The sequence below is a fragment of the Chlorocebus sabaeus genome, chromosome 2 (genome assembly GCF_047675955.1).
Source record: "Chlorocebus sabaeus isolate Y175 chromosome 2, mChlSab1.0.hap1, whole genome shotgun sequence".
Taxonomy (NCBI): Eukaryota; Metazoa; Chordata; class Mammalia; order Primates; family Cercopithecidae; genus Chlorocebus; species Chlorocebus sabaeus.
Window position 1 is genome coordinate 711,349 of NC_132905.1, and position 22,511 is coordinate 733,859.

The 22,511-nt window shown below is 56.7% G+C and overlaps 1 protein-coding gene across 10 annotated transcripts in view; it reads left to right on the forward strand.

Annotated features, from left to right (window-relative positions):
- KCNQ2 (potassium voltage-gated channel subfamily Q member 2) overlaps window positions 1–3,147 on the forward strand; it is a 66,515-nt gene extending 63,368 nt beyond the window's left edge. For all 10 annotated transcript variants that reach the window (XM_073005239.1, XM_073005241.1, XM_073005244.1 and 7 more), the window contains one exon: window positions 509–3,147. In XM_073005239.1, coding sequence (XP_072861340.1) covers window positions 509–1,240 — 732 coding nt within the window. In that variant the 3' untranslated portion in view covers window positions 1,241–3,147. The remainder of the gene's footprint in view (window positions 1–508) is intronic.
- The last annotated feature ends 19,364 nt before the right edge of the window (window positions 3,148–22,511 follow it).

Below are 22,511 nucleotides of genomic sequence, written 5' to 3' on the forward strand. Positions count from 1 at the left end.
AGGACCCCTGTTTTGGGGTCTGCGTCTGAGAACTGGGCCTGAGCAGTAAGTGAGGAACTGCCAGGTCCTGCCCTGTGGGGCTTTCCCTGAAGGGGGTTCCACAGTAGGCAGCAGGAGGGCCTGGCTCTGAACACATGCCCCAACCGTGGAGCTGGAGGCTGAGCCCCCAGGGGTCTGGGAAGGAGGAGGAGCTGCTCGGGGGCCTCCTCTTCCTGCTCCTCCAGCTTCCAGGGAGCAGGGGTCCCCCCTCCCTGCACCTCTCCAGGGAGCAGCCCAGGTCCCCCCACCTCCTGGGACCGGACCAGCCCAAGTCGACTGACTTCCTGGGAGTGGCCCAGGTCCCCCCATCTCCTAGGACCAGCCTGGGTCCCCCCCACTTCCTGGGACTAGCCTGCGTCCCTCCTGTTTCCTGGGACCAGCCTGGGTCCCCCCGTTTCCTGGGAGCAGCCCAAGTCCCCCGACCCCTGGCACGGGCCCTCGCAGCCCAGCCCAGCAGCCCCTTTTGCAGGTCTTGTCCATGGAGAAGAAGCTGGACTTCCTGGTGAACATCTACATGCAGCGGATGGGCATCCCCCCGACAGAGACTGAGGCCTACTTTGGGGCCAAAGAGCCAGAGCCGGCACCTCCATACCATAGCCCGGAAGACAGCCGGGAGCACGTCGACAGGCACGGCTGCATCGTCAAGATTGTGCGCTCCAGCAGCTCCACGGGCCAGAAGAACTTCTCGGCGCCCCCGGCTGCACCCCCTGTCCAGTGTCCGCCCTCCACCTCCTGGCAGCCACAGAGCCACCCGCGCCAGGGCCACGGCACCTCCCCCGTGGGGGACCCTGGCTCCCTGGTGCGCATCCCGCCGCCGCCTGCCCACGAGCGGTCACTGTCCGCCTACGGCGGGGGCAACCGCGCCAGCACAGAGTTCCTGCGGCAGGAGGATGCCCCCGGCTGCAGGCCCCCCGAGGGGACTCTGCGGGACAGCGACACATCCATCTCCATCCCGTCCGTGGACCACGAGGAGCTGGAGCGTTCCTTCAGCGGCTTCAGCATCTCCCAGTCCAAGGAGAACCTGGATGCTCTCAACAGCTGCTATGCGGCCGTGGCGCCTTGTGCCAAAGTCAGGCCCTACATCGCGGAGGGAGAGTCAGACACCGACTCCGACCTCTGTACCCCCTGCGGGCCCCCGCCACGCTCGGCCACCGGCGAGGGCCCCTTTGGTGACGTGGGCTGGGCCGGGCCCAGGAAGTGAGGCAGCACTGGGCCAGTGGACCCGTCCGCGGCCCTCCTCAGCACGGTGCCTCCGAGGTTTTGAGGCAGGAACCCTCTGGGGCCCTTTTCTTACAGTAACTGAGTGTGGCGGGAAGGGTGGGCCCTGGAGGGGCCCATGTGGGCTGAAGGACGGGGCTCCTGGCAGTGACCTTTTACAAAAGTTATTTTCCGACAGGGGCTGGAGGGCCGGGCAGGGCCCTGTGGCTCCAGGAGCAGCGTGCAGCAGTAAGGTCGCCCTGTCCACTCTGCTCAGGGCTGTGGCAGACATCGGCCTGGTGTGAGGAGGGGCAGGAGTGATGACGGGGTGTGGCTGGCATGGCGACGGGCGGGGGATGGTCTCAGGGAGCCAAGCCCAGGGGAGGCACAAGGGGCAGGCCTGTTCCATGAGGACCTGTGGGCCTTGGGGCCTGGTGGGATTTCTGGGCAGCTTCGGGTGGGTGTGGCTGGCCGCTGCACGTGGCCTCTGCCCTCACACCTGGCCTGCCTGGCGGACTTTCCCGTGCCCCACCTCAGGGGTGCCCAATTACAGAGCTATTGATTGGCATCTTCTCCCGTACCTTCTGGGATCTGAGGGATCTTTTGGTGGGAACCAGCCCTGAGGTGGAGACCCTCACTGGCAGCTGAGGAGCAGGTGGGGCCTGGGAACCAAACTGGAGCCCAGAGTGGACATCCAACCCTCTGGTCTTGGCCTCTAGGGGGAAGGCCCGGCTCACGGTGGGACCAGGGATCCAGCTCTGAAGCGTCTTCAGAAAGGGGGTCCTTGGGGGCTCCAGCTGCCTCGCCCTGGCCTTTCCGTGGGTGCGTGAGAGCCAGCAGCACCCCAGCCTCGGAGACCTAGGGGGCAGGACCCCAAGTCTTCCCCTCTCTCCTGACTGCCCTGGTCGGGTGCTGGCGCTGGGACACCTGCCTGGTGAGCAGGCCTCACAGTTCTTAGCCAGGGGTCCGCCTCACCTCTGTCCACCAATGCCCCGACAGACTTGGGGCAGGGCTGGGCCGTGATGCGGTGGGCCAGGAAAGCCTTCACGCCAGCACAGGGCCGCCCTCCCCGACTTTCCGGAGGAAGCCGCCCCCACCTCAGCCCAGCTGAGTGCCCTCCCTGCTCTCCTGCGCCCCTGGAGCTGACGGCCCCTTCTCCACTGACCGATTCCTTAACTGGGCCTCTTGGGGTCTCGGGCCTCAGGGATGCACCATCCCACACCTGTCCTGTTGCCGGCACCGTGGCCCTTGGGGCGGGCGGCTGTGATGGGGGAGCGAGTCCCTAGCTCCAGACTTAAGCACCAGAGCCCGGGAGCATCTGGCATTGGGGTGATGGCATCGCAGGCGGGCCTGGGCTCCTAGAGAGTGGCCTCCCCGGGAGGGAGCAGGGCTGGGGTCATGGGCACAAATACTCCCAGAGAGCAAGGACAGGGGAGCCCTGGGCCCGTTTCTCCTCCACCTTCAGGAGCCCTGGGCCCGTTTCTCCTCCACCTTCGGGGAGCCCTGGGCCCATTTCTCCTCCACCTTCGGGGAGCCCTGGGCCCGTTTCTCCTCCACCTTCGGGGAGCCCTGGGCCCGTTTCTCCTTCACCTTCGGGAACCCTGGGCCCGTTTCTCCTCCACCTTCGTTTTAAGTTCACTTGGCTTGGCTGGGAGGTCCTGAGGCCCTGAGGTCAGCAGGGGAACACGTCCTGAGGGAGAGGACTTTGAAAGCAGCATGTGAGGGTCGTACGCCCCTGGCTGGTGGGGGTCCTGGAGCTCAGGGTGTTTGGGGAGCCATGTCTGGCGTCCGTTGTGGGGAGCTGCTACCCTGGCCTCTGTGCCTACCCCCAGCCCAGCCAGGGCACTCCCAGGCCACATCGTCATTGGGGTGCCTCCGCTGGGCCATCTCCTTACCCCTCCCTGTGCTGGAGCCTGTCCCAAAAAGGTGCCCATTGGGAGGCCTCAGAAGCCACTGTCCAGTCTCCCACTGCCTGTCTGCTTTGTTTCCAAAGGCAGCGTGTGTGTGGCCTCGGGCCCTGCGGTGGCAAGAAGCATCCCTTCTGGTGTGTTTCCTGGGCAGCGTCTCACGGGCGGTGCCCTTGCTGTCTCCCTTGGGCTGGCTCCAGCCCGGGGACCACGTCCCTTCGCCTTGCCGTCATGGGACAGGGAATCCCCAGCAGGGCCCACAGGCAGGGGTGTGAGTGCATCCCGCCCAGTGCAGCACCAGCCCCAGCCACCGCTCCCCACGTCCCCAGTTCCGGCTCAGCCACCCGGACTCCAGATCCCGGAGAAGAGAGACTTGGCAGTGGAGGGAGGCTGTGCTGTGTGTCCCCTGCCAGGTGTGGCCCCGCCTGCTCTTTCCTCCCCCCAGGGCCTCTGAGGCATGAGCACCTGGGCACAGGTTGGGGTTCTGCAGGATGGGGAAGACAGGCCAATCCCTTCCCTACCAGAAGCTGGCCGCCCAGCAGGAGGGACTGAGGCCAGACTCATGTCCAGCAAGGAGCCTGTGGTGTGTAACCTGGGAAGTCTCTGGTCCCTGGGAAGAGGGAAGGTACACGTCCTGGGATGGTTGGGGGGCCCTGTTTTGGGAGACAAGGGAGTAGAGGGTCTCTCTTGGGCCCCCCCAGACTCCAGCCTAAGCAGTGGAGCCACCCACTGCCACAGGACCCCACCTCAGAGAAGTGCAGCGGGAAGGAGGCTGGAGGTGGTGCGGCGCCGCCTTGGGTGTCGCGTGAATGAGTGTGGCCAAGGACTGGTGCCGCCTCATGGCAAAGAGCTCCCACGATGTTTGTTAGAGCGCACATCCCTACATGCCCACTGGCACACACACATGCTCACACACGCCCACATACAGGCATACACGTGCACGCTTGCACACATCACACACATGTGCACACATGTGCACAGACCACACGTGTATAGACCATGCACTGTACACATGCGTGCACACATATTCCTGCATACAGGTATACACATGCACTCTTACATGCACACACATGTATAGGTCACACACAGTACACACATATGCACACGTACACAGACCACACACAGCACATACACACAGACCATGTGCACACACAAGTGCACAGACCACATGGCACACATGCACACACACACACGCATGCGTGCACACTCCTCCCACCTCCAGCATTGGAGCCCTTTGGTCTCTGGTCGTTCTCTTTGACCCTGCTGGGTTTAAGCTGCCTAGGGAGGGGCTACAGGGAGTAATTGTGGCTTTAGGGGTCGTGGTGATGCCGGAATGTCAAGCCCTGTGGTGGGGTTCCTGGTCCACAGTGGCAGAGTGCCAGGCAGAGCCCAGTCAGGGTCTTGTGCTGCCCCCGCCCACAGCCTGGCAGCCATCCAGAGGAGGGGCTCTGTCAGATGCCAAGGTGTCCCAGCGTCCGTATGTGTGTTCATCCGGGTCCTGTGTTTGGTCTGCCCTGGAGGTGCTGGGCCCTCCTGGGATGGGTGGCCCAGCCTGGAATCCCAGGCCCTGGCCCAGCCAGGCACTGCTGCCCGTTGTGGTTTCCTGGCCCAGCTTCTCCTTCTTCCTCTGTGTAAACTTGCAGTCTGTGAATCTTCCAGCTGTGACCACGGCTGGGACACGCTGGGGGAGGGCGCCTCCCACGCCTCCCACGTCTCCCACGCCTCCCACGCCTCCCACGCCTCCCACACACAGCTGTCTGAGCAGGGCAGGTGCCCAACATCCCCCACCGGAGGACACACTGCCCCTCAGCGATGCCCCTAACTTTTGGGGAACCTTGTCTCAAGCCCCCACTTGGAGGCTGGAATCGCCCCAGACATGTGAGGGCTTCTCCAGGGGCACCTTCTGAGCTGTGGGTCTGATCACCCCAAGTCCCGCCCGGAGGAGAGGCACAGCCAGGGCTTGCGTTTTAACATTTACCCCCTTCAGGGCTGGAGGTCACAGTGTTTCTAGATTCCAGACCCTGCTGCCGGAAAGACCTGCTGCTAGAGAGAAGGGGAGGAAGACCCCAGCTGGGCTCGGTCCCCCACAGTCAGGGACCCCCGTAAAGGACACCCCCTTCTTTCTAGAAAGAACTGGGCCCTGAGCTATTTCTAGTCGCTTCCTAGAAGCCGAAGGAGCCGTGAGAGCTTCGCAGAAACACCCTTGTTGTCCCCTCCACCCCGAGCTGTGAGTGCCGTACAAGCGGAGGCCGGGGCACTGGCAAGATCACAGGTGGACACTACACAGCCCCAGTGACACAAATCCTTACAGCAAACGTGGTGTGAGAGGGATGGCTCACCAGGCTTGGACCTGCCGTAGAGGGTGCCCGGCAGGGGGCTGAGCTCTGAGGGGTGCGCGCTCAGTGCACGGGTGCCCCCAGTGTCCTCTGACCCTGTCCAGTGCCTCCCCCAACCCCCACACCCATGCAAAACTCCCAGGCCACATGTATGTATGTTCACGGCATGAGGGTGGGGTGGAGAGGCCTGGTCAGGGCCTTTGGGGGCTGCAGGATGGAATGACCACCCGGGGAGCCTGTGTGGCTGTGCTGGGCCAGCCATCCTGTGTTCCCACCCAGTGGGGCAGGCTCCACCTCGGCCCCAGCAAAGCGCTCAGGAGCAGGACAGACAGCCAGGGTGGCTTCCTGAAGGATGTGGGATGGTGGACTCCGGGGTGGAGGGAATACCCAGGTTCCTGTCCCTCCAGGAGACCTGGAGAAGCTGCACACCCAGAAACTTTCCGTGAGCCCGGGAGCATGAGTGAATGGGGGTCCCAGTTTGCTGAACTTTGCTGTCTTGTAAGGGTGGGGGCTGATGGCAGATCCGGGAGGAGGTGATGTCACTGAGGAAGTTGTGGAAAACGGTGGAGGAGAGACGGGAAAGGGCCGCTTGGGAGGGAGGAGCCTCTTCAAAGTTTTAAAAGGCATTTGTGGGGTGGGGTTGAGTGTGCTCTGGGCTTGGACACTTGCTGTGGTGCCCCTGGCTGGCCGAGGAGACTGGCTCTGGCCAGTGGCCCCGTCCTGAGAGGTCCTCAGCATCTGACTCTTGGCCAGGCACCAGCAAGGAGGGGCCGGTCCCCAGGGCTGCCAGGCAGGCGCATGCACATCGCCATACGCCACACGCCAACTCTGCCTGGGTTTTACAAAGTCGTTGCCTTAATGCATGTGGACAGGAACTCCCTGAGGTCACCCCGTGCCCCCTGGCTCTGCCAGGTACGGACGCCCTGGACCCTGCCTCCAGGTGGGGTGGGCAAGGGGCCCAAGGGATGGGCTCCAGAGACAAGCGCAGGGCAGGAGGGGTCTCACGGAGGAGTCTCGCACTGGGCGCCCAGAGTGGGCGGTCCCGCTGGACACCATCCCTCTGCCTGGGATCCACTCAGCCCTCGCGCGCCCGCCATGCCCGCGCCCCACGCCATTGCAGTCTGCCATCCTCTGGCCGTGACGGTGGCTGCAGCTTCCCCATTTGCGCCGTTGCCTCTGGCTGTCTGCACTTTTGTTCATGCTCCAAAGAATATTTCATAATGCCTTCAGTACCGACGTACACTTCTGACCATTTTGTATGTGTCCTTGTGCCATAGTGACCAGGCCTTTTTTTTGGTGGATGTGTTACCCCGCACACTTCAATCTCAACTTTGTGCACCGTCCGTTTTCTAGGGATAGACGCCCAGGGAATGAACTCTAGTTTTCTAACAGATTAGCTGAGATATTAACTTACACGGACAGGTTGATGCCAGAGCCACAAGAATGCGCCAGTGCGGGTTTGTGGGGGACGTCGGATGTGGGGTCCTGCGGCCAGGAGGGCGGTGGAAGGTTCTGGGGATCCCTGCTGCCACGGGGACGAGTTCGGACACCAGGTGGACCTGTGCACTCAGTAAAACGCAGTGATTCAACCTGGACAGTGTGTGGCCTCCTCAGTCCCACTGTCTCTGGGTGGCCGGTCTGAGGGCCGGGGACTTCTGGCCGATGCTGGGGCTGGGTCAGGTGCGGTGCTGTGGACCGGGTGTGTGGACGGATGGTCCCTCTCCTCAAGGCACGAAAGAGCTGGGGTGTTGTGGAACAGTGGGGCTGGGGGCCACAGTGGGTGAGGAGCAGGGGCAGCCAGGTCCTAGGGCTCTGGCCAGAGGAGGGGCCACTGTGGTCCCTGGGCTCTCTCTGGGGGTGCCGAGCTCTCCCTCCCGTCTGAGGCCTGCAGCCACCCAGACAGATGCTGGGGCCTGGGCCTGCTCCTGGAGCACCTGCGGTCCATCAGCTCACCTGGGCAGGATCGCCAGCCACCACGTGTCCACTTGGGTACCTCCTGTTGTTGGCCTGGCCCCCCATCTGCTTGTCTGTCTCCCTGCCCCCACTCCCTGCCCACATCTTCCTCTGCCCATCTCTGGCCTCTGGACAAGCTCTTCTGCCGCCCACGCTTGCTGAGGCCCTCAGCTGGGGAGCTCTGTGGCGAGGCCGACATCCCACCTGGTGACGAGCGCCTTGTAGGGTGATTTATGCCCCCACACAGGGCGCAGGTGTCCACCCGCCCACGCTGCCGCCTTCCTGCTGTGACACTGAGTTCCTTGGGGGCTGCTGGGTGCTTCTCCACACCTGCGGCTTCTCTCACAAAGGGGGCACATTTGCAGGAGCCCCCGAGTACTCCAGTCTGAAGAGGACACGGGGACAGGGGCATGTGTGAGGGTCTGGGAGGGGCTAGAGGGGGCCATGGTCAACATGGTGATGGGAAACAGGGTGGGGGGACCACCTGAACAAGGGGTCTCCAGGGGAGCTGAGGAGTCCCCTGTCCAGGGCCAGCCAGAGAGTGAGTGCAGAGCCCCACCATGAGCTGGGCCTGCAGGGGCCTCACTAGGGATGGACCTCACGCTCCCCTCTTGGGACGGACCCCACGGCCCCTCCAGGGACAGACCCCACACCCCCTCCAGGGACGGATCCCACGGCCCCCTCCAGCTGGTGGCCAAGCCTAGGATGCCTACCTGGTTGCAGGGCTCACCCAGAGGAGGACCCCATGGGCACCCACTCCTCCCCGTGGGCACCCACTCCACCTGGCAGCAGAGGCCCTGAAAGGCCCACCTGACCTGCACCCTGGGCGGGAAATGCTCAGCTAAACCCACAGCTAAGCTGAGATGACCTGGCTCTTCCCCACAGGGAGGCCACAGCCACAGCTCTGGACGCATGGCAGAGGCGCGTGCGTTAGTCCCCATCCCTCTGTGTGTGCCCATCCGTCGGCAAGGTGGGCAAAGCTGGACAGGCACACAGATCCCAGGCTCCCCAGGCTTCTGGCTCCTGGGCGGGAGCTCCTGCAGGGCTGGAGCAGGAGGGGCTGCTCTGTGGCTTCAGTCCCTGCAGCCTGGACTCCACCCTGGCCTGGTGGCCTTGGGCTGTCCAGTCCCCTGGCCCGCTCCTCGCCTGCCCTGTGCTGGGCCATAGCAGCCACCTGGACGCCAGTGCCCCTGCTGTGCAGGGTCAGCCAGCACCTGGAGTCCCAAGGACAGGCGGAATCAGAATTGTGACCTAAATTCTCCGAATTGGCTCTGCCCCCGATGACGATAGGCCCGGAAACAGGCCCAGATGCATTGCAGCAAGTGACGGCATGAATTCTCCCATTCACTCATTCACTCATTCACTCATTCATTCATTCATTCACTCATTCATTCACTCATTCACTCATTCATTCACTCATTCACTCATTCATTCATTCATTCACCAAACAGGCACGTGCCCCAAGACCTCCCACAGACTGAGTCCAGCAGGAGCCTGAAGCCCAGACCCAGCGCAGGAATCACAGAACTCAACAGGCCACTGCCTGCTGCTCCGGAGAGGGACGGGGAACAGAAATGCCTGCCCAAGACTCAGGGGCGCCCGTGCTGGTGGGGAGGTGAAATGGCACAGCCACAGCAGAGAACACACAGGCAGCAGTGCTGGGCTCCTGCATCTGCACGCGCTCACCGTGCTTGTTCCTTCCTTTCTTTCTATAGCCGTCTCGTGCCCAGGTGTGTTTGTTAATTGGGACTCAGCCCTGCACCCAGAGCACCCTCCCTCCAGCACTCATCCTGCCCCCCACCCCATCCGGCAGCGGGCCCCCAGCTCCGGTCATGGTCTCCTCCTAGGCATCGGAACCTCCCGGAAGCCAGTGTGCCCTCCCAGTCCGAGTTAACATGCCCTGGGAAGCCCGCTCTGACCCAGAGCCAAAACCGGGTCACCATGGGACGCTGGGTGTTCATGGTGAGCTCCGGGTCCTCCCACAGCTCCAGTTCTGAGGGGCCCACACCAGCCGCCCTCTGCTCCTCTGTCAGGAGTGGGCCCCGAAGCTAGCCAGGATGGTCAGGAGAGGTTTTCCAGAGCGCCCCAGGAATTCAGAGACAGAGGGTAGGACAGTTCTACCCGCAGGAGGTATTAGAGTACCCGGATTCAGAGATGGATGGTGGGACGGTTCTACCCGCAGGAGGTATTAGAGTAACTGGATTCAGAGAGATGGATGGTAGGACGGTTCTACCTGTAGGAGGTATTAGAGTAACTGGATTCAGAGAGATAGATGGTAGGACGGTTCTCCCTGTAGGAGGTATTAGAGTAGCCGGATTCAGAGATGGATGGTAGGACGGTTCTACCTGTAGGAGGTATTAGAGTAGCCGGATTCAGAGGCGGAGGGTAGAACGGTTCTACCTGTAGGAGGTATTAGAGTAACCAGATTCAGAGGCGGAGGGTAGGACGGTTCTACCTGTAGGAGGTATTAGAGTAACTGGATTCAGAGAGATGGATGGTAGGACGGTTCTCCCTGTAGGAGGTATTAGAGTAGCCGGATTCAGAGATGGATGGTAGGACGGTTCTACCTGTAGGAGGTATTAGAGTAGCCGGATTCAGGGACGGGTGGTAGGACGGTTCTACCCGTAGGAGGTATTAGAGTAGCCGGATTCAGGGACGGGTGGTGGGACGGTTCTACCCGCAGGAGGTATTAGAGTACCCGGATTCAGAGACGGAGGGTAGGATGGTTCTACCTGCAGGAGGTATTAGAGTAGCCAGATTCAGAGATGGATGGTAGGACGGTTCTACCTGTAGGAGGTATTAGAGTAGCCGGATTCAGAGATGGATGGTAGGACGGTTCTACCTGTAGGAGGTATTAGAGTAACTGGATTCAGAGATGGATGGTAGGACGGTTCTACCTGTAGGAGGTATTAGAGTAGCCGGATTCAGAGGGATGGATGATAGGATGAATCTACCTGCAGGAGGTATTAGAGTAGCCAGATTCAGAGATGGATGGTGGGACAGTTCTACCCACAGGAGGTATTAGAGTAGCCGGAGTCAGAGACGGATGGTGGGACGGTTCTACTCGTAGGAGGCATTAGAGTAGCCGGATTCAGAGGGATGGATGATAGGATGAATCTACCTGTAGGAGGTATTAGAGTAGCCGGATTCAGAGATGGAGGGTAGGATGGTTCTACCCATAGGAGGTATTAGAGTAGCCAGATTCAGAGGGATGGATGGTAGGACGATTCTACCTGTAGGAGGTATTAGAGTAGCTGGATTCAGAGACGGATGGTAGGACAGTTCTACCTGTAGGAGGTATTAGAGTAGCCAGATTCAGAGGGATGGATGGTAGGATGGTTCTACCTGTAGGAGGTATTAGAGTAGCCGGATTCAGAGACGGAGGGTAGGATGGTTCTACCTGTAGGAGATATTAGAGTAGCTGGATTCAGAGACGGATGGTGGGATGATTCTCCCTGTAGGAGGTATTAGAGTAGCCGGATTCAGAGAGACAGATGGTAGGATGGTTCTACCTGTAGGAGGTATTAGAGTAGCTGGATTCAGAGGGACGGATGGTAGGACGATTCTACCTGTAGGAGGTATTAGAGTAGCCAGATTCAGAAAGACAGATGGTAGGACGGTTCTACCTGTAGGAGGTATTAGAGTAGCCGGATTCAGAGGGATGGATGATAGGATGAATCTACCTGTAGGAGGTATTAGAGTGGCCGGATTCAGGGATGGATGGTAGGACGGTTCTACCTGTAGGAGGTATTAGAGTAACTGGATTCAGAGAGATGGATGGTAGGACGGTTCTACCTGTAGGAGGTATTAGAGTAACTGGATTCAGAGAGATAGATGGTAGGACGGTTCTCCCTGTAGGAGGTATTAGAGTAGCCGGATTCAGAGATGGATGGTAGGACGGTTCTGCCTGTAGGAGGTATTAGAGTAACTGGATTCAGAGAGATGGATGGTAGGACGGTTCTACCTGTAGGAGGTATTAGAGTAACTGCATTCAGAGGGATGGATGGTAGGATGGTTCTACCTGTAGGAGGTATTAGAGTAGCCGGATTCAGAGATGGATGGTAGGACGGTTCTACCTGTAGGAGGTATTAGAGTAACTGGATTCAGAGAGATGGATGGTAGGACGGTTCTCCCTGTAGGAGGTATTAGAGTAGCCGGATTCAGAGGGATGGATGATAGGATGAATCTACCTGCAGGAGGTATTAGAGTAGCCAGATTCAGAGATGGATGGTGGGACAGTTCTACCCGTAGGAGGTATTAGAGTAGCCGGAGTCAGAGACGGATGGTGTGACGGTTCTACTCGTAGGAGGCATTAGAGTAGCCGGATTCAGAGACAGATGATGGGACGGTTCTACCTGCAGGAGGTATTAGAGTAGCCGGATTCAGAGATGGAGGGTAGGATGGTTCTACCCATAGGAGGTATTAGAGTAGCCAGATTCAGAGGGATGGATGGTAGGACGATTCTACCTGTAGGAGGTATTAGAGTAGCCAGATTCAGAGACGGAGGGTAGGACGGTTCTACCTGTAGGAGATATTAGAGTAGCTGGATTCAGAGACGGATGGTGGGATGATTCTCCCTGTAGGAGGTATTAGAGTAGCCGGATTCAGAGAGACAGATGGTAGGATGGTTCTACCTGTAGGAGGTATTAGAGTAGCTGGATTCAGAGGGACGGATGGTAGGACGATTCTACCTGTAGGAGGTATTAGAGTAGCCAGATTCAGAAAGACAGATGGTAGGACGGTTCTACCTGTAGGAGGTATTAGAGTAACTGGATTCAGAGAGATGGATGGTAGGACGGTTCTACCTGTAGGAGGTATTAGAGTAACTGGATTCAGAGAGATAGATGGTAGGACGGTTCTCCCTGTAGGAGGTATTAGAGTAGCCGGATTCAGAGATGGATGGTAGGACGGTTCTACCTGTAGGAGGTATTAGAGTAACTGGATTCAGAGAGATGGATGGTAGGACGGTTCTACCTGTAGGAGGTATTAGAGTAACTGGATTCAGAGGGATGGATGGTAGGATGGTTCTACCTGTAGGAGGTATTAGAGTAGCCGGATTCAGAGATGGATGGTAGGACGGTTCTACCTGTAGGAGGTATTAGAGTAACTGGATTCAGAGAGATGGATGGTAGGACGGTTCTACCTGTAGGAGGTATTAGATTAACTGGATTCAGAGAGATAGATGGTAGGACGGTTCTCCCTGTAGGAGGTATTAGAGTAGCCGGATTCAGAGATGGATGGTAGGACGGTTCTACCTGTAGGAGGTATTAGAGTAACTGGATTCAGAGAGATGGATGGTAGGACGGTTCTCCCTGTAGGAGGTATTAGAGTAACCAGATTCAGAGGCGGAGGGTAGGACGGTTCTACCTGTAGGAGGTATTAGAGTAGCCGGATTCAGAGATGGATGGTAGGACGGTTCTACCTGTAGGAGGTATTAGAGTAACTGGATTCAGAGAGATGGATGGTAGGACGGTTCTCCCTGTAGGAGGTATTAGAGTAGCCGGAGTCAGAGGGATGGATGATAGGATGAATCTACCTGCAGGAGGTATTAGAGTAGCCAGATTCAGAGATGGATGGTGGGACAGTTCTACCCGTAGGAGGTATTAGAGTAGCCGGAGTCAGAGACGGATGGTGTGACGGTTCTACTCGTAGGAGGCATTAGAGTAGCCGGATTCAGAGACAGATGATGGGACGGTTCTACCTGCAGGAGGTATTAGAGTAGCCGGATTCAGAGATGGAGGGTAGGATGGTTCTACCCATAGGAGGTATTAGAGTAGCCAGATTCAGAGGGATGGATGGTAGGACGATTCTACCTGTAGGAGGTATTAGAGTAGCCGGATTCAGAGACGGATGGTAGGACAGTTCTACCTGTAGGAGGTATTAGAGTAGCCAGATTCAGAGGGATGGATGGTAGGATGGTTCTACCTGTAGGAGGTATTAGAGTAGTCGGATTCAGAGACGGAGGGTAGGACGGTTCTACCTGTAGGAGATATTAGAGTAGCTGGATTCAGAGACGGATGGTGGGATGATTCTCCCTGTAGGAGGTATTAGAGTAGCCAGATTCAGAGAGACAGATGGTAGGACGGTTCTACCTGTAGGAGGTATTAGAGTAGCTGGATTCAGAGGGACGGATGGTAGGACGATTCTACCTGTAGGAGGTATTAGAGTAGCCAGATTCAGAAAGACAGATGGTAGGACGGTTCTACCTGTAGGAGGTATTAGAGTAGCCGGATTCAGAGGGATGGATGATAGGATGAATCTACCTGTAGGAGGTATTAGAGTGGCCGGATTCAGGGATGGATGGTAGGACGGTTCTACCTGTAGGAGGTATTAGAGTAACTGGATTCAGAGAGATGGATGGTAGGACGGTTCTCCCTGTAGGAGGTATTAGAGTAACTGGATTCAGAGAGATAGATGGTAGGACGGTTCTTCCTGTAGGAGGTATTAGAGTAGCCGGATTCAGAGATGGATGGTAGGACGGTTCTACCTGTAGGAGGTATTAGAGTAACTGGATTCAGAGAGATGGATGGTAGGACGGTTCTACCTGTAGGAGGTATTAGAGTAACTGCATTCAGAGGGATGGATGGTAGGATGGTTCTACCTGTAGGAGGTATTAGAGTAGCCGGATTCAGAGATGGATGGTAGGACGGTTCTACCTGTAGGAGGTATTAGAGTAACTGGATTCAGAGAGATGGATGGTAGGACGGTTCTACCTGTAGGAGGTATTAGAGTAACTGGATTCAGAGAGATAGATGGTAGGACGGTTCTCCCTGTAGGAGGTATTAGAGTAACCAGATTCAGAGGCGGAGGGTAGGACAGTTCTACCTGTAGGAGGTATTAGAGTAGCCGGATTCAGAGATGGATGGTAGGACGGTTCTCCCTGTAGGAGGTATTAGAGTAGCCGGATTCAGAGATGGATGGTAGGACGGTTCTACCTGTAGAAGGTATTAGAGTAACTGGATTCAGAGAGATGGATGGTAGGACGGTTCTACCTGTAGTAGGTATTAGAGTAACTGGATTCAGAGAGATGAATGGCAGGATGGTTCTACCTGTAGTAGGTATTAGAGTAACTGGATTCAGAGAGATGGATGGTAGGACGGTTCTCCCTGTAGGAGGTATTAGAGTAACTGGATTCAGAGGCGGAGGGTAGGATGGTTCTACCTGTAGGAGGTATTAGAGTAACTGGATTCAGAGAGATGGATGGTAGGACGGTTCTCCCTGTAGGAGGTATTAGAGTAGCCGGATTCAGAGATGGATGGTAGGACGGTTCTACCTGTAGGAGGTATTAGAGTAACTGGATTCAGAGAGATGGATGGTAGGACGGTTCTACCTGTAGTAGGTATTAGAGTAACTGGATTCAGAGAGATGGATGGTAGGACGGTTCTCCCTGTAGGAGGTATTAGAGTAGCCGGATTCAGAGTGGATGGTAGGACGGTTCTACCTGTAGTAGGTATTAGAGTAACTGGATTCAGAGAGATGGATGGTAGGACGGTTCTACCTGTAGTAGGTATTAGAGTAACTGGATTCAGAGAGATGGATGGTAGGACGGTTCTCCCTGTAGGAGGTATTAGAGTAGCTGGATTCAGAGATGGATGGTAGGACGGTTCTACCTGTAGTAGGTATTAGAGTAACTGGATTCAGAGAGATGGATGGTAGGACGGTTCTACCTGTAGGAGATATTAGAGTAACTGAATTCAGAGAGATGGATGGTAGGATGGTTCTACCTGTAGTAGGTATTAGAGTAACTGGATTCAGAGAGATGGATGGTAGGACGGTTCTCCCTGTAGGAGGTATTAGAGTAACTGAATTCAGAGGCGGAGGGTAGGATGGTTCTACCTGTAGGAGGTATTAGAGTAACTGGATTCAGAGAGATGGATGGTAGGACGGTTCTCCCTGTAGGAGGTATTAGAGTAGCCGGATTCAGAGATGGATGGTAGGACGGTTCTACCTGTAGTAGGTATTAGAGTAACTGGATTCAGAGAGATGGATGGTAGGACGGTTCTACCTGTAGGAGGTATTAGAGTAACTGGATTCAGAGAGATGGATGGTAGGACGGTTCTACCTGTAGGAGGTATTAGAGTAGCCGGATTCAGAGATGGCGGGTAGGAAGTGGGTGCCAGGGGCTGGGAAGGAGAAATGGGAGTGAGTGTTTAATGGGGGCAGAGTTTCAGTTTGGGAAGATGAAAGTCCTAGAGATGGACGGTGGCAAAGGTCACACAACAGTGGGAATGTGCTATACTTAAACCACTGCGTGCTTTAAATGGTGATGATGGTAAATTTTATGCTGTGTGTTTTACAATTTAAACAAACAAAGGTAGAACCCTCTTCCTCCTGGGCTGGGTCTCGGCCAGCAGAGGGGCCTCGACAAGCCCATGGCGATCTCCTTGGGGCTTGAGACTGGGCTTAGCAGCTACAAGAACTTCGTCAGTTTTGAGCAGACTGAGGTCTGTGCGCTGGGGCGGGGCTCAGGGCAGTGGATCTGAGCAGACGTGGGCTGGGCCAGGGATTCCAGGGCTCCCTCATCCTCCATGGCCTAGAGGTCTCGGCATCGCTTCCGGGCACTTCCCAGATGGCCTCATCCTGTGTCCAGTGTGGACGCGCCAGCATAGCCCCGCTCTAGCCCCATCCCAGTCGGCTCCTGTTCCTCATTCCCTGCCCCGTCCATCACCTTCCACACCCGGGAACTGACTCCACACAACGCCTTGCCTGGTCCACACCCTCCTCGCCTCCTCCCCCTGGCTCTGGGGTGCTGTAGGAAAGGCCCACAGCATCCACCTGCTGTTTTGAGGAATTGGAAACTGAGGCCCAAAAAGTAGAACAAGGGAGCCCAGGGAAATAGTCATTCTGTGGGCAGAACCCGGAGTCGGCTGCCTGTGGTCCCCACTCCTGGCAGGACTCAGAACCACCAGGTCACTGGGTGTCCCTGAGGGGCAGATAACAGGCACCTTTCACCTTCCAGCACCCACCCGCCCCAACCGCCAACCCCAAATGTCCACGCCACTGAGAGACACAGGAGCTTGCAAGAGCAGAACAGAGGCTCACTGAAGCGGAGCACCTGGGTCACTCCCCGAAGGAGGGAGGGATCCCCCAAGCCACACACCAGGCATAAGCACATGGATCTTCTCAGACCAACCCACAAGCTGCCAGCTTAAAGATTCCGACTGGAAGCTGCTTCTGTGTGTACAGAGCTGGACTTTCACACTTGCTCCTGTGAGCTTGTCTGTCCAGGACCCCCTACAACCCCTCCACCTGGCCTGTCCCGTGCCTCCTCCTGCAGCCCCTCCACCTCCACCAGGCCAGGCCTGTGCCTCCTCCTGCAGCCCCTCCACCTCCACCCAGCCAAGCCCGCACCTCCTCCTGCAGCCCCTCCGCCTCCACTGGGCCTGCACCTCCTCCTGCAGCCCCGGCCACCTCCTCCCTCATGGCCGCTGCCTGCGGATCCCCCAACTGTGGTGCTCCCTGCCCTGAGGTCTGCGTGGTGCACAAGTCCCCAGCTCTCTAGCAGCACTGGACCCTCTGAAGGCAACCCTCTGTGCCATTCCCACACCCACTTCCCTCCTCTCTACTCTCTTCTAGAACCTTCCTGAACTTCCTGGTCCCTCCCAGTCCACCTCCAGCCCTGCCTCCTCCTTGGAGTCCCCAGCTGCCCTGAACCAGTGCCCCCTACACCACCACCACCATCCCCTGCCTGGAGCCGCGTCCTGAGGGTGTTGGTTCTGTTTCTATCCGCCCCCACCCTTCCCTCCAGCCGGGGCCATGTCCGCAGGCTTGGGGATTCGCTGACGGTGACCACCGGAAAGTCCCAGCATCCAAGCTTGGCTGAGTCCTTAGGAGCCCGATTGCAGCTGTATCTGCTTTAATAAAATGCAAAACACTTCATTTCTTCTTAAATTTAAAAGCAAAATGGTTCAGCTTGAGTTCATCTCAAGAGACAAGGATCGTGCCGGGTGTCGTCTTCTGCCTGGAGGGACTCTGGGCGGGGACCCCGGGGTCTGCCGTCAGCCAGCAGAGAGAGGGAGCTGCACCAACCTCTCACATGGGCAGGAGCACCTGCTGCCTGCTGTGGGGTCAGGAAAGAGAGGCGAGGCCGCACCTGCTGGGGGAGGGTAGGGAAACAGAGGTGAGGCCGCACCTGCTGGGGGGGTAGGGAAACAGAGGTGAGGCAGCACTTGCTGGAAGTGGGGGAAGGGAAAGAGAAGTGAGGCTGTACCTGCTGAAGGGGAACTGAGGGAGGAGCAGAGTCTGGGGGTAGCTCTGAGGGTGGGGAGCACATGGCGCCCGGTCTCTCTGAAATGCCGTCCTGCATGGTCTTGGATGTGCTCCCTGCCTCAGATGTCACCTTGTGCCTCTCTGCGTGCGGGGTCAGTCCCTGCAGCCTCACGATGGGTAGTCACTTGGCCTCGGTTTGCCCTGCACTGTCCTCCGGCCTCATGTGGCCTTGTCTTCACACCCAGCCTGGTCATGTCTCGGGAGCCCGTCACCCACGCACCCCTCAGGGTGGAGCCCCCGCCTGGACTCAGGTCCCCTGGACATCACACCCAGGTGGTGGCCCCAGACCCTCCCCTGTCCAAACAGGAGATCTGTCATAACGCAGCCAGGTGGTGTCCGGGGGACTGAGGCCCACCAGCGCCTCCGCTTTTTCCCGGCCTGACAGTGAATCCCGGTGCTGCTTCCTCAGCCTTGGCTCAGATGCCATCCTGCTGCTGCAGGATTTGCCTTCTGCTCTGCATCCTGGCTCTGTCGTCAGCAGCCCTGGTCTCGAGGGGAGGCCCCTTGGTGCACTGGCTCCCGTGTGGGGACAGGAGTCCCTGGACTGGGCTGTGCTTGCTGGGGCTCCTTCCCTCCAGCGATGAGTCCCCAGATCATCTCCCTGGAGTGCCTCAGTTCTCAAAGGTCCCGGCAGCCCCTCCGTGGCAGGCAGTGGCCCCATGCCAGCAGCCTCCTCCCACAGCCCAGGAGCTGGAGGAAACAGCTCAGCCATGCCACGCCTCCAGCTAGAGCCGGGACTCCCTCCTTGACATTCAGAGCTGCTAAGTTTTCCTGAGCAGGGTTGGTTTGACATTTGCATTGGAACAGATTTACGTTAACTTCCTTCCTGTTGCTGGTCGGAGACAAAATCCTCCTGGTTACTCAGGCAGTGGCCGGATGGGCCACCTGCCTCTACCTGCCTCGCCACAGGCAGGCTCTGGGACACGAGACTACCTAGGCGCAGACTTGGTGCTGTACAGCTCGTGCAGTGCCCCCACCTCTGCCCCCACCGAGACCTCCAGCCCCCTTGTCTTGGAAGGACGCAGCTGCCCTTCCTGGCCCTCCCCCAACCGCAAGGCCTCGCCCAAGCTCTGCTTCGTCTATGAAGCTTCCCTGAGTGGCCCTCTTGGAGGCTCACTCTTCCCTGGTGAGTTCTGACCACACCTGGCCCCTCCATCATTTCATGGACGTAGCCCTGGTCAGCTCCACTTGGGTTGTGGCTGACGCGGCTCATTCCTTTGCACGCCGGCACAGCACAGGACAGGCTATTCACTTGATGTCCAATCAGCCTGTGCTGCACGCTCCCTGCAGCCGGGTGCCTGCCACCACGCATCCATCCACCCTTCCGTCATCTCTGAGGGCCAGCAGTGCCTCCTGGATCCAGCCACACACACAGCAGGTGCAGAATGGGTGCTCACTAACTCCACGGGACGACAGAGTGTTAAACCTGCAGCCACCGGCTCTTGACGGGAGATTTGCTGAGAGCCTGCAAGTCCCACAGGCCTACTGGAGGGCCATGCACAGACAGCCCCTGGGGGCTGTACACAGAGAGCCTGGGGGGCCACAGCCCAGCCCTGGCATTCCCCACACAGCAAGCATTGCCCCAGGAGCCAGGCCCAGCCTGCATCCCCCCACACCAGCCCTGCTCCTTCCTCCTCTAGGCCCAGGCACCTGCCTAATGCGTGTCTACCATGTTCACCTTGCCTGTGTCACACGTGAGAAGTCTGAGGCTCAGTGAGGGCCCAGCAGAGCAGGTGGAGCTGGTCAGCCCAGCTGTACCCTGACATGTGGGGGTGTAGGGGTGTGGAATCCTAATGAGGCTGGCAGGACTGAGGGAAGGCAAAAAGAAGAGGCAAAGAAGCTTTAAGTCTGCCCTTTTTCATTGTCCAGAACACACAGCCCTCCGGCAGAAAACTCTGAGTCTTCCTGTGCCCGGCGATCATCAGACCCTTGGCTGATAGGAGAAGGGTGTCAGTTGACTGCAGCCTTGGCGTCATCAGCACTGCCCGGCGCCCTCTCCAGCACGCAGCACAGGCACCGTCCTAGAAAATCCCCAGCGAACCCTCATCTCTTTGCAGCGGCTCCTCTCTTGCTGACCTGCCCGTTGCTTCCGTGCTATATACTTTTCCTACTTTCTCTAATAAATCTGCCTTTCTTTACCTACAACTGTTGTGGTAAATTCTTTTTATGGCCACACGGCACCAGCCCCAGATAGTCACTACCCAAGACGGGGTCACTTCCGGCCACAGGTGAACGGGTGAGGTCCTGGGATCCAGCACAGGCCAGCGTGGCTGGAGGGGGATGCTTCCACAACCCTATGCCTTCTCAGGGACCGTGGGCTTTGCCCGGGCTGCCCGGAGGGGCACTGGATCTGAGGAGGGTAGAGTGATAGGAGCATGGAGGAACCCATGTAGTGGTTTGGGAGGGGCCACAGGTCCCAGTGCCCCCCAGCCCCTGCTCAGCCCTCAAGACATAGCCAGGAGATGGGGGTCTGTGGGCAACACCTGTGTTCTTCCTTCTGTGCTTGTGAGACCCCCGCCCTCCACAGTGCAGACCAGGCCAGAGGGAGCCTGAGGGGCCTCTCTGAGTGGCAGGCTGGGTACTGTGGCCTCCGTGGGGATGTGGGCGCTGCTCGGAGGGCTGCCTGTCTACCCAGGGACCAACCTGGGCCTTCCCCTCAGACAGGCCCTGCCAGGACTCTGAAGAAACCTGGTCTGCATGTACTGTGGGGGCCCCTGTTGCAGTGAAAATGGACAAACGGCACCCAGGAATTAGAAGGTGAGATGCAGGCAGATGTTCACATAGAAGAAACGGGTATGGCAAACTCACTTCCCCAGCAGCAGCCGCACGGGTGTATCCCATGTGCTTCCCCAACGGTGGGACCTTGCCTTCCCTCCACTGGGAGGTGGGGTCTCCACTTCCTCCTCTTGGGCCTGGGGACCCAGGTTAAAAGCACGGGAGTGACACTGCCTGACTCCAAGGCTAGGCAAGCATCCGCAGGGCTGCTTCTGCTTGGCTCTTTCTCAGGATGCCAACCCCTGGAATCCAGACATCACACTGTGAGGAAGCCCAGAGGCCACATGGCCACTTGTGTGTCTTGGTCAGCAGTTGTAGCTCAGGCCTCTGCCGACAGTCTGTACCAGCCCCCGACATGTGAGTGAACGAGCCTTCGAGGTTTATGGCGGAGGCGCTGCACGTTGGGAGTGGAGATTAGCTGCGTGCCGCCTGACTCCTGAGCTGCAGAAACTATGAGATGATAAATGGTTTTCATTATTTTTAAGCCACTATGTTTTAGGGCAATTTGTTATTCAGCAACAGATACACAACGACTTCTCTTTCCTGAAACTGATCGTGTAACTCTGACGTTACTCCGTCCTTACACGTTGGTAAGAATTTACCAATGGAACCATAGGAGCCTAAAATTTTCTGTTTGGAAAGGCTTTTAGCTACAAATTCAGTTTCTTTAACAGGCATAAGACTATCTCGGTTATCTATTTCTTCTTGAAAGAGTTTTGGTAGTTTGTGTCGTTCAAGGAATTGGTCCACTTCAGTTGTTGAACCTGGGTATAGAGTTGTTCCTAGTATTTTTTTAATTGTTCCTTTAATGTGTTTTTTTATTGTTCCTTTAATGAGTGGTATTGAGTGATGTCCTCCTCTTTTGTTTCTGATATAATTTGCATCTTCTTTTTACAACAGTCTTGCTCTGTTGCCCAGGCTGGAGTGCAGTGGTGCGATTTCGGCTCACTGCAACCTTTGCCTCCCCGGTTCAGGCAATTCTCCTGCCTCAGCCTCCTGAGTAGCTGGGGTCACAGGCAGCTGTCACCACGCCCAGCTAATTTTTGTATTTTTAGTAGAGATGAGGTTTCACCATGTTGGTCAGGCTGGTCTTGAACTCCTGGACTCAAGTGATCCCCCATGTCCGCCTCCCACAGTGCTGGGATTACAGGCGTGAGCCACCATGTCCAGCCTTCTTCTTTCTTTTTTGTATTGCTCAGTCTAAGCTTTATCAATTTTATTTTTTCAAAGAACCAGATTTTGGTTTGGTTGACTTTGCTTTCAATTTCATTGATTTTTGCTGTAATCTTTATTATTTCCTTCCTTCTACTTACTTTAGGTTTAATTTTCTCTGCATCTTTAGTTTCTTTAGGTAGAAGTTTGGGTTACTTATATGAAATATTTCTTCTTTTTCTAATAATTTAATACTATAAATTTTCCTCTAAGCACTGCTTTACCTACCTACCACAAATTTTGATGTTATTCTTTACATTTTCATTTCAAAATTTTTTCAAATTTTTCTTGATACTTCCTCTTTCATAGATTATTTTAGTGTGCCATTCAATTTCCAAATATTTGTGAGACTTCACACATATTCTGTTATTTAATTCTAGTTTAATTTCTTTATGTACTAAGACCATACTTTGTATGATTTCTATTCTTTTAAATTTGAGAGTTTGTTTTATGACCAGAATACAGGCTGTCTTGGTGAATCTCGTGTGTACCTGAGAGGAAGGTGCCTCTGGGTCTCTGTGTGTTGCTTTGTTTTACACACGTCAGTTAGTTCCAATTGGTTGAGGTTGTTCAGGTCATCTGTATTGTGACTGATTTTCTTTTTTTTCTTTTCTTTTATTTTGTTTTTTCTTTTTTTTTTTGAGGCTCGCTCTGTCTCCAGGCTGGAGTGCAATGGTGTGATCTCAGCTCACTGCAACCTCCGCCTCCTGGGTTCAAGCGATTCCCCTGCCTCAGCCTCCTGAGTAGCTGGGACTACAGACGCCCGCCACCACGCCTGGTTAATTTTTCGTATTTAGTAGAGATAGGGTTTCACTATGTTGGC